Raw genomic sequence first — 11,657 nt, 5'->3', positions numbered from 1 at the left:
GTGTTGAATTTTTTTTTATTACAGTTATAACCATTTGCAGTTGAAGTACTTGTATTTAAAATAAAGAGCATGTCAGCTCCTTGTGATTTTTTAAAAAAAAAGTGCAAAAAAAAAATTATAATAAAATGTTTATTAAAAAAATGTCCGTAGTATTATTTCATAAAGGTAAATTTAAAACTGGTGTATGTACCAATGGTTACACATGCAATACAGGGTTGGTTGAGGGCTCATTTTTTTTAATAAAGGTTAAAACCTGTAAAGTATTTTTTTTTTTTTTTGGGGGGGGGAGAGGTTATTTATTTTAAATAAAATGTGTCAAATATATTTTTTCATGGTGTTAACATTAAAAAATTTTGTTTTTTGGGACATGGAAATGAATGGTATAACGTGCAACTTTTTGGGGGGGTTTTGGTGTTCACCTGTATGAACATTTCTGACATCATTTTAGTAGGGTGTTTATCATTGAACATTACCTAGTTCAGGGGGTGGTCTAACTATAGATCCATTATACATATAACAGATAAACCAGGACCGCAGCCGCTGCCCACCAGGACACAGCCGCTGCCCACCAGGACCACAGCTAAAGAGCTAGAAGTAAGTTTTGAAGACCCCAATCTGCTACTTCAATGTGTCGAGCAGATTGCAAGTGTGTCTTTAACTTACAGAACCACCAGGACACAGCCGCTGCCCACCAGGACACAGCCGCTGCCCACCAGGACACAGCCACTGCCCACCAGGACACAGCCGCTGCCCACCAGGACCACAGCTAAAGAGCTAGAAGTAAGTTTTGAAGACCCCAATCTGCTACTTCAATGTGTCGAGCAGATTGCAAGTGTGTCTTTAACTTACAGAACCACCAGGACACAGCCGCTGCCCACCAGGACACAGCCGCTGCCCACCAGGACACAGCCACTGCCCACCAGGACACAGCCGCTGCCCACCAGGACCACAGCTAAAGAGCTAGAAGTAAGTTTTGAAGACCCCAATCTGCTACTTCAATGTGTCGAGCAGATTGCAAGTGTGTCTTTAACTTACAGAACCACCAGGACACAGCCGCTGCCCACCAGGACACAGCCGCTGCCCACCAGGACACAGCCGCTGCCCACCAGGACACAGCCGCTGCCCACCAGGACACAGCCGCTGCCCACCAGGACCACAAAACGATGTCCTCTTCTGACAGCCCTCCTCCACAGCAACAGCGTGTATCGGTAAGTTAACACAAAATTTTTTTTTTTTTTTAAATTTCTTTAAATTAAATTTTTATGGATAACTACATGCATACATTATGTTTCAACAGGAAGCTGAATCAGATGAGGAGCTGTCAGAAGGGGGCGAGACGGGTGGAGAGATGCAAGTGGAGGAGGAACCAAGTGTAAGTAGTGGTGAAACAGTTGCTTCGCACATCACACTGCACCATACACAAAACAGATTACTAAACACCTGCCTACCTTAACTGAGAATTTGTTTCCTTCATTTCAGGCTGCTGCTGCTGCTCCTGCTGCTGCCGCTGAAGGCTCTCCCAGACAGTCCCAGAGTCGGCGGACTCGTCGCCACGGTCGGCCATCAGTGAGTTTTTTTTTTGGGGGGGAGGGGGATTCTATTGGTACTTTAGTATTTCAGTGTACTAATTTGTTTGTTTTCCTTTTTTTTTTTTTTTTTGACACAGGCTTCACAGCGTGCTCCCGCAGAAGAGGAGGATGATGATGATGACATTGACATCGATTGTCTCATCGAGGAGGTTCGCGAGCGGGAGCCGCTGTGGAACATGGCTGACCGCAGGCATGCTGATACCGGTGTCACCCGTCGGCTCTGGGACGAAGTGTGTCGCAACCTGTTTCCAAGGCGGGAGAGCCTTCATCCTCAGCAGCAGAGCAAACTAGGTAAGTATTCACTTTCCAGTGATGTTTTGAGCTGACTGTAATGTATTGCATTTACCAATTTATTTTTTTTTCTTTTGATTCTTGTCTTCACAGTTGGAAAGATTAGGAAGCGGTGGCGGTCACTGAGGGATCGCTTTAAGAGGGAATTCAATGATGAGATGAAGGCCCCGAGTGGCTCTGCAGGAAGGAAGAGGAGCAGATATAAATATGGCCAGGCCCTCTCCTTCCTGAGGCGAACCATGCTAAGCAGAGTGTAAGTATTCTACAGCCCAATTATAACCATGTTAACCTGTCTACTTAGTTTGCTTTCAGTCAGGGCTTTTTCATTCCAATGTATTAATTTCTTTTGTTTTTTCTTTCACAGCACCTTCTCCAGCCACCGGGCGCCTGCATCTTCCTCTGCGCCCTCTGAAGCGATCCCTCCTGAGTCCGCCACTGAGGGCCACGTCGGTAGGCCCCACACCTCTGTCCCCTCCTCTGACCCCTCTGTCCTCTCCTCTGACCCCTCTGTCCCCTCCACTTCATCCGCCCCAAGCAGTGGAGCATTATTGCAGGCTTCATTGCTCGCATCTGATGCTGAACAGTTAGCGTTCCCTTTACCCCACCCCTCTGATCCTGCCACCTCGACACCACCATTAGGTTCGTGGCGGCAGCGCCAGAGGGGTCAGGAAAGGAGCTATGCTCCTGAGTTCTTACACCTGAATGCATCCTTCCAAGGCTCTTTCAAAATTTTGGGAGAGCAAGTGACTGCTGGTTTCAACATGGTGCAATCACGCATCAGTGAAACAAGCCAGGAAACCAGCAGTCGCTTGGATAGGCTGCATTCAGCTGTAAGTCCCGATCCGGCCAACCTTTTTTTCCAATCCATGCTCATGAGCATGGAGAAGCTTTCTTTTGAGCAACAGATGCGGGTAATGAATACCTGCCATAATGCTGCACTGCAGGCCATTAATGAATCGACCCACACACCTCACCACACCTCCACTCCAATTCCACACCAGGCCCCATTTCCACACCATACCCCCCATTACCAAACCCAGCCCCAATACCCACACCAGCAGCATTACCAAACCCAGCTCCAATCCCCACACCAGCACCATTACCAAACCCCACGCCACTCCCACTACCCTACCCAGTCACAATACCCGACCCAGTCCCCACAACAATCCCGGCCCCTAGACCAAATTACTTCCCCAATGTTTTCCTTACTGAACTTTTCTCTTCCACCTACCCCAACACCACCCCCCTCTGGTCAGCCTCTTGGTTTAACCCCCACTTCCACTGCACCCCAAACAAGTAGGGTTTCCCCACCTATCGACGTGGTCCAACCTTCCGGCACATCCTCCTCTCATATCTCCACCCAACACTTTGAAAATTTGTAAAGTGTGTAAATAAGATTCTAAAAAATGTTCTAATTTTTCTATAAAAATGTTGGAAAATATATATATATTTTTTTTGCAAAACAAAAAAAAAAAAAAAAAAAAAGAGTTAAAATAAAATTCGGATTACAATTCTACTCTTTGTGTGTGTGTGGATTTATTAAGGTAATATAATAAAAAAAGGTTTAATAAAAACAAACACCAGACATGTAAAGGGTATAACATAATGGTTTTACTAGCAAGAAAACCACGCTTTTGGGCCTTTTTTTTGGGGGGGGGGGCAGAAACACTTTTTTTACATAACCAAAACACATGGGAAACAGGTTACACATGGGAAACAGGTTACACAATCATGTCTTGCCACGGGATCCGCCCGACAGGTGAGACAAAATAATCGGCAAACTGGTCCCTCATCCTTGTAACTGAACTTGTAGAGCGAACCGAGCTGCTGCGGTAGTCCCACAAGGTGGTCTCCAACTCTTCATCATCCAAAGAAACGGGCTCCTTTGACAGGACAAAGTTGTGGAGCACCACACAGGCTTTAACTACCTCGTCTATAGTTGTTGTTTTCAGCTTGATAGCCGTCAGCAGAACTCGCCACTTCGCCGTCAATATGCCAAAGGAACACTCCACTACTCTTCGTGCTCTAGTAAGCCGGTAATTAAAGACCCGCTTGGTATGGTTTAAGTTCCGGCTACTGTACGGTTTCAGTAGGTGCAGCGACAGTTGAAAGGCTTCATCACCTACAAAGACATATTCCAGGGCTGGGTCATTTGTTCCTGGCAGTGGTCTGGCTGGCGGGAAATCGTAGCTCTCTCCATAAAGGCAACGACCCATCGGAGAGTTTTTAAACACTTGCGAATCATTGGACCGTCCATACGCTCCAATGTCCACGGCAAGGAACCTGCAGTTGGCGTCTGCAATAGCCATAAGGACGATGGAGAAATACTTCTTATAATTATAATACTCCGATCCTGTTCCTGCCGGTTTCGCAATCCTTATGTGTTTCCCGTCAACTGCACCCACACAATTAGGGAAATTGCAAATTTGCTGAAACTCTTCAGCACTTCGCAACCAGATTTCCGTGGATGGTTGGGGGATATACTCTGGTTGCAAAGTGGTCCAAACAGCCCGACATGTGTCCTTCACTATTCCAGAGATAGTTGAAATGCCCAGCCTGAACTGATAATGGAGCGAAGTCATAGATTCACCCGTAGCTAGGAAACTTTATAAAAAAAAAAAAATGTTAAAAATTGTTTGTCTGTGCAATTTTTTATAATATGGCACTGTTAATTTTTTTTAAAATGACAGGAGACCCAATAAAACCAGCATGAATCCGGTGTAAAAAAACAGTGGAATGTCCGCCAAGAAAACCCAAATTACATGCTGCAGAAAATAGTGCGCAATATGTCAGCGCAGTATTGTCTGCAGCATGTAATATAACATTCAAAATGACCAATGACAGGAAAAAAGCAGTTGCATGTCATCAAACCCAAAAAACCCCCAAAAAAAAAAACTGCAGAAAATGCAACGCAATATTTCAGCGCAGTATTTTCTGCAGTCTGTTATCTAACATTCAATATGAGCAATGACATTTAAATAAAGCAGTTGAATGTCCGCCAAGAAAACCCAAATTACATGCTGCAGAAAATAGTGCGCAATATGTCAGCGCAGTATTGTCTGCAGCATGTAATATAACATTCAAAATGACCAATGACAGGAAAAAAGCAGTTGCATGTCATCAAACCCAAAAAAACCCAAAAAAAAAAAAACTGCAGAAAATGCAACGCAATATTTCAGCACAGTATTTTCTGCAGTCTGTTAACATTCAATATCAGCAATGACATTTAAATAAAGCAGTTGAATGTCCGCCAAGAAAACCAAAACTACATGCTGCAGAAAATAGTGCGCAATATGCCAGCGCAGTATTTTCTGCAGCATGTAATATAACATTCAATATCAGCAATGAAATAAAAAAAAGAGGCTTACCGCAGGGTCACCATCAGCCGCTCCGCCGGTGTGATGGCAAGCCTCATCCTTGTATCCTGTCTTCGGATGACATCCTCCAGTTTTGCAAGCAAAAAATCTAAATGTTCAATCCTCATCCGCACGTAGTTGTGGAATTTGTGTGGATTGTGCCGCAACTCCAGGTACAGAGTGGACTGGACACCCCGGGTCATCCGTAGTTGATTAATCGGATGAATCCACATTCGTCTTCGTCTCCGTTGCTGCAGAAGCATCCTACGCCTTTCCGCTGCCGCCTCCTTCTCCCGCACTATGATATCCAGGCGATTTGTCTCAAAGATAACGTCGGTAACCAAACTAGCAATCCTCCCAAGAACACCTTCCATCGCTGCCACAAAACTAAAACCCACAAAGATGGGCTGTAAATACAGTACTATATAGTTTTTCAAATTTTCCAGTAGCCAATCAAATTTTGGGAGCCTCCCCTTTTAAAAACGGATCCGTCGGAAAAACGGATACAACGGATGGTAAAACGGATACAACGTATGCAACGCATCCAGTATTTTCGACGGAAACGTTTAGCGGATTTGCGACGGATCCGTCGAAATGCTGGATGCGTGGCATACGTTTGTCACCGTTTTTCAATTTTTTGACGCATCCGTTTTTTCGGCAAAAAAACGGATTTGCGACGTAATGCAGTAAACGCTAGTGTGAAACTAGCCTAAGGCTGGACAACCCATATAACCTAATGTAGCAGAAAAGTGTCATTCTATTTAGCTGAGAAACTTGCTTAGTATAGATAGAGTTGTGTCCAATTTTCACTGGTGACCTGGACTAGAACTGTGCAGGTTTTTTTGCCACTGGATTTGTAAATGATGTTTCCACTCACTGTCAGCAACTAAAGATATTAAAAACAGCGAGGACTGTAAAGACAAACTTTTGGAAAGTCATCTAACCTTTCACTGCAGCTAAGTTTTCTTTGCATACAATGAATGCAGCAATCAGTGTTTTTGATCTCGTTGGCGGCAATGATAAACCTGTCTGATTTCCAGATGACGTCATCAGTTTGGTATCTGTTCTTGAGAATGCCTGGTGTCAGATTCTGCAGAAAAGGCCGTGAAGTCTCCTATTTACCTTGGGGGCCAGAAGACAAGAGCTGAAAAAGTAAGAGATCAAAAATGTACCCAAGAAAAAATAAATCTCTGCCTCCCTGCAGCATATTGTGATGCAATGCTGACAAACCTGCCTGAGTGGTTCTGCGCACAGCTGAGTGACGGCTGAGCAATGGCGGACACAGACTAAAAAGGGCCCCTGTGCAAGAACAGTATATGGGCCCTTTGCAGCCCAATAGCTTATCATAATGCAAAATACCACCTGCTTTGGAGGATTAAATGGGCCACTTTACATCCTGGGCCCCTGTGCGGTTGCATAGGTTGCACCGATGATATGTCCGCCCCTGCGGCTGAGCTACTAGTGATTTATAAGCAGGAGTATCAGGGTATGTGCACGCGTTCCGGATTATTCGTGGATTTTTCACGTTTTTTGCTTGTTTTTTCTTCGGCTTTCCGCGGCAAAAACGCTTAAACGCATACATTAAGCATCCCATCATTTTTAAAGGTTTCCGCAATTTTTGTGCACATGTTGCGTTTTTTTCCGCAAAAAAAACCCAAAAACCGCATGTGGAAAAATACACAGCATGTTCATTAATTTTGCTGACTTTAAGCGGATTTCCCACTATATTATTGCTTTGGGAACCTCCGGAAAAAAACGCTAAAAATCCGCACAAAAAACGCGAAAATACGCGATAAAAATGCGACAAAAACGCGTGCAGAATTCCTGCGGAAAACATCAGGATTTTCTCAGGAAATTTCTGCATTCTTTCCGGACGTGTGCACATAGCCTAAGCGTCAACAACTCACAATTTTGATGCATTAATGATTAATATTGCAAAAGGGAAGCCACCATTTTTTCATTATTTTTCGGTCTTTTGCCCTGTTTGCACACTCATTACAACAGTATCGGACTATATTTGCACACCCATGTGACACATACTAGGGGCCCATGGCTAGATTGCCCTCATCATTAGTGTCGGGCAGGGAGCATTCCTGCAGATCTTCTTCCTAGAGTAGAATATGGCAGCAGACCTGCAAGTAAACGTCCTAGGCCTGGTGCTTTCTCTATGACGCAAGAGTGCGCAGCATGATGACTTCAGCATGTAGCCTGTGTAGCCAGCGAGAAGAGGAAGGAAGCAATGCCAAGGAGGAATATTTGGAGAGACGAGTGATTCTCTTTTGGTTTTAAATACAATGGGGAGAGCATGATTGGGGGGAAAAGTGGATAGAACACTTTGTATTGAATTAAAGGGTAGAGTAAGACGCTATCAACGACGCATAATGAATTAAGGGATAGTAGACGACATTGAGTCATTGTAACTGTCCTCCCCACCCTCGTATTCATTATTAGTTCCTGAATAGCATTATATCCTGCCCTCACCCCCAATTCATTATAACATTATACAGGGACTTACTGTATGATGAATTGGAGTGGGACAGGATGCTAACAGGGACTTATAATGAATTGGGGTGTAGAAAGGATTTACTGGGTGGCAGACTTTATGTTTAATGGGGGACACAGTGCTGGCTTATCAATTTATATTTTGAATGGTACATGGCTAACTGTATATTATTGGTGTGGTACATATTTATATTAAAGGGCACAGGGTGGTGAATTTTTTATTCAGGTGGCAAGTGAATGCAAGTGAATGGGGTATGGGTTCAGGTCCGGGTACTGTTCTGGTACCCGAACCCAAAACTTTTTGAAACTATTCGGCCGAACCCACCGGAACTGAACATCCAGGTGTCCGCCCATCTCTAGTGGGGAGCCTTCCCAGGAGAGGTCGGCCAACTAAAGTTATCCCAATAGACGACTCATGTAAGAGGTCACAAAAGACCCCACAGCAACATCCAAAAAGCTGCAGGCCTCACTTGCCTCAGTTAAGGTCAGTGTTCATGAGTCCACCATAAGAAAGAGACTGGGCAAAAATGGCCTGCATGGCAGAGTTCAAAGACAAAAACCACTGCTGAGCTATAAGAACACAAAGGCTCGTCTCAGTTTTGTAGGAAAACATCTTGGTGATCCCCAAGACTTTTGGGAGAATTCTCTGTGGAGTGACGAGACAAAAGTTAAACTTTTTGGAAGGTGTACATCCCATTGCATCTTGCATAGAAGTAACACAGCATGTCAAAAAAGGAACAACATACCAACAGTAAAATATGATGTTGGTAGTGTGTGATTATCTGGGGCTGTTTTGCTGCTTCAGGACCTGGAAGACTTGCTGTGGTAAATGGAACCATGAATTCTGCTGTCTACCAACAAATCCTGTCCAGCCATCTGTTTGTGATCTCAAGCTGAAGAGCACTTGGGTTATACAGCAGGACAATGATCCAAAATACATCAGAAAGTATACCTCAAAAAATTGCTTAAGAAAAACAAAATGAAGACTTTGGAGTGGCCTAGTCAAAGCCCTGACTTTAATCTGATTGAGATGAAATGGTATGAACTTAAAAAAGCGGTTCATGCTTGGAAACCCCCCAATGTGGCTGAATTACAGCAATTCTGCAAAGATGAGGGTGACAAAATTACTCCAAAGCGTTATAAAAGACTCATTGCCAGTTATTACAAACGCTTGATTGCAGTTGTTGCTGCTAAGGGTGGCCCAACCAGTAATTAGGTTTAGGGGAATCTTTTGGTCTACTCCACTTTGTTGGTCAAGTCCTATTTAAGTGATTTCTTGATTGAGAACAGGTGTGGCAGTAGGCAAGCTTGTGTGTAATTTGAACTAGGCTTTCCAAAAATGTGATAAACCACAGTTTTAATTTACATCTTAAGGAGATAGGGGGGCAGTCACTATTTCACACAGGGCCCCATAGGTTTGGATTTCTTTTTCCCTTAATAATGAAGACCTTCATTTAAAAACTGCATTTTGTGTTTACTTTTGTTACTTTTGTCTAATATTTAAACTTGTTTGGTGACAAAATGTAAATTTTGTTTTTCTGAAACATTTAGGTGTGGCAAACATGCAAACGAATAGGAAATCAGGAAGGGGGAAAACAGTTTTTTACATAACTGAACTGTATATGTGAACTTGTTACTTTTCAGGGCCACTGTAGTGACCATTGTGATAAGATGAGTGTGGCTGGAAGATGTAGACATTAAGATCTGACCAGATGGAGAAGAAACAACTGAGAACAACTCTAATCAGATGAGATATCAGCGGTCGCTGGATGTAAATATTTATTCTGTATCTATACTGTATGACTTGCAGATAAATGACGAGAGTAGTACTAGTTTGTAAAAAAAAGGAAAAAAAACTTCCTTACGTTACATTCACACATTCATGATATACATAGAAAGTACATTATATACTAAGGGACGGCACTATACATAATAAGGCAACATACATGTACCTGTGTGAATAGGACTTTATGTAACAAAGAGGGGGCACTATACACACCAAAAATAACAAGAGAATATGCTATATAAGGAACAATAATATACATAGCAAGAGTTTATACTATATAATATTGGGATAGCACCATACATAATGAGAGGATGCTTCGCAATAAGGGATGGTGCTGTACATAACAAGGGAGAATGCTATGTAATAAGAGGCATTGCTATACATAATTAGAGAGGAAACTATGTGATATATACGAATATAGATAGTGCTCTGGAAATGATGACTTCCTTCCACAGTGGAACCCAAACCATGTAAAAATGGCATGCTTGGAACGCATATCACCCGGAAATGACATTCATGCCCAGAATATGGATGACACGGCACATGTCCGTCCTGGAGTGTGTTACTGGAAGTAAAGCAAGCGGACTACAGTGGAGCGCACAATACAGGAAGGCGCAAAAACAGGAAATTACATGAGTGCTTGGAACGTGCACTGCACACTAGGCACCAGGGGAAGGAGAACAGAAAAGGAAGAATATGTTCCAAAATGGAAAGCATATAACCAATCGAAAACACCAACCAAATATGAAATCATTGGTGTAAGAGGCCCACAATGATAAAAAGAAAAGAGAATATATGGAGACAATTACGGTAGATAAATTAAAATAAATACTTATGCAAATATGAATAAATACAACATAACAAAAAGAATAATATAAAAAGGTAGATGCACCTAAGATGCACCTAATTCATTAAAGAGAACCTGTCAGCATACTTTTGTGATATAAAGTGAAGACATGGCTGTAATGGTGCTGTAATACTGATTACATTGATATCTTTCGTGAAGAAATCCTGTTTGTTGTTCTTCTTAAATCACTATTTGAAGTTTTCTGCTAATCAGCTTCCAGTGTGCAGGGGACAGACTGTATGCTGAGTCTTCCCCTCCGTCTGTGATTCCCAGCCACTCCACCTGCCTCCGGTCTGTGATTCCCCGACCCCTGTGCATGCCTGCGATCTGTGATTCCCAACCCCTCCGCCTGCCCCTGGTCTGCGATTCCCCGGCCCCTCCGCCTGCCTCCTGGCTCTGATTCCCAGCCCCTCCACCTGCCTCCGACCTGTGATTTGTGGCGCCCCTGAGGTCCGGTCGCCACAGAGGTACTGCACCTCATCCAGAGGTGTGGGACTCTGCTCTGGGGTAAGGAGGGGGCACTACCCAGGACCCACACACTTGCATTCAACATCACATCACTTTACCCTGGCAAGATGGGCAGACCCTAGAAAAAGGGGCGGGATCTCACTCAAGCAAGGAAGGTGGTGACAGTTGGAGGGAAGTTAGTCAGTCTGTGGGGAGGAGAAGAGCAGAGCAGACGTGCAGAAAAGAGCTCCCAGAGAGAGGGAGCTAGGGAAAGGTGAAGATACGGACAGAAGAAAAAGAAGGGGTCCTAGGGGCATGGGTAGTGAGGAATCCACCCGTGGGGCCCGCATCCACTCTAACCATTGCAGTGGGGGAACCGGCCACCCAAGACTAGTGGAGAACTACAAGGCTCAGCTAGCAAGCCGGAGGCTGTGGTATCTGTATGTGCCACAGTCACATCCACACACATTCACTGAAAAGGCAGCCACTTAGGACCAAGAGGACTAGAGAGACAGCGCCCAACAAGATCCAAGGCTGCTGGCTTGGGACACTGTGTGTTAAGGCGAAGGGCAAGAGAGGTGGGAGCCAGTGCAGCTAGATGGCCAGGAAAAGAACGGGTTCCTGAAAAAGTGCACCCAAATTACCTGAGAGCTGGCTGGACCGCAGACCCGGAGGACACAGCACCCCGGCTGGGGAATGCATTTAAGAACTGTGAGTAAAAGCGTGGAAACTGCACCCTGCTGTGTCCTCTCAATTATTACTGCGTCACCTGCACTACATCCACCATCTCATTTAATTCCATAACTGCCCTGGGTCTAACCTCTACCTGTGGAGAGCTG

The 11,657-nt window shown here is 44.2% G+C and overlaps 2 protein-coding genes across 2 annotated transcripts; both read left to right on the top strand.

The window, feature by feature from the left end:
- Positions 1-289: 289 nt before the first annotated feature.
- LOC143788679 (uncharacterized) lies at positions 290-1,960 on the top strand. The gene is made up of 4 exons (XM_077278500.1): positions 290-1,208; positions 1,298-1,372; positions 1,480-1,566; positions 1,667-1,960. Exons 1-4 carry the CDS (start codon positions 999-1,001, stop codon positions 1,913-1,915), a joined length of 621 nt encoding a protein of 206 aa, XP_077134615.1. The 5' UTR covers positions 290-998; the 3' UTR covers positions 1,916-1,960.
- Positions 1,961-1,962: 2 nt separating this feature from the next.
- On the top strand, positions 1,963-5,262 carry LOC143788678 (uncharacterized). The gene is made up of 2 exons (XM_077278499.1): positions 1,963-2,133; positions 2,245-5,262. The coding sequence occupies exons 1-2, from the start codon at positions 2,039-2,041 to the stop codon at positions 3,260-3,262; spliced, it is 1,113 nt and encodes a 370-aa protein (XP_077134614.1). The 5' UTR covers positions 1,963-2,038; the 3' UTR covers positions 3,263-5,262.
- The last annotated feature ends 6,395 nt before the right edge of the window (positions 5,263-11,657 follow it).

This window comes from Ranitomeya variabilis, chromosome 8 (assembly GCF_051348905.1).
Source record: "Ranitomeya variabilis isolate aRanVar5 chromosome 8, aRanVar5.hap1, whole genome shotgun sequence".
Taxonomy (NCBI): domain Eukaryota; kingdom Metazoa; phylum Chordata; class Amphibia; order Anura; family Dendrobatidae; genus Ranitomeya; species Ranitomeya variabilis.
Note: the sequence above shows the minus strand (reverse complement) of the source record. Positions and strands in the feature narration are given on the sequence as shown.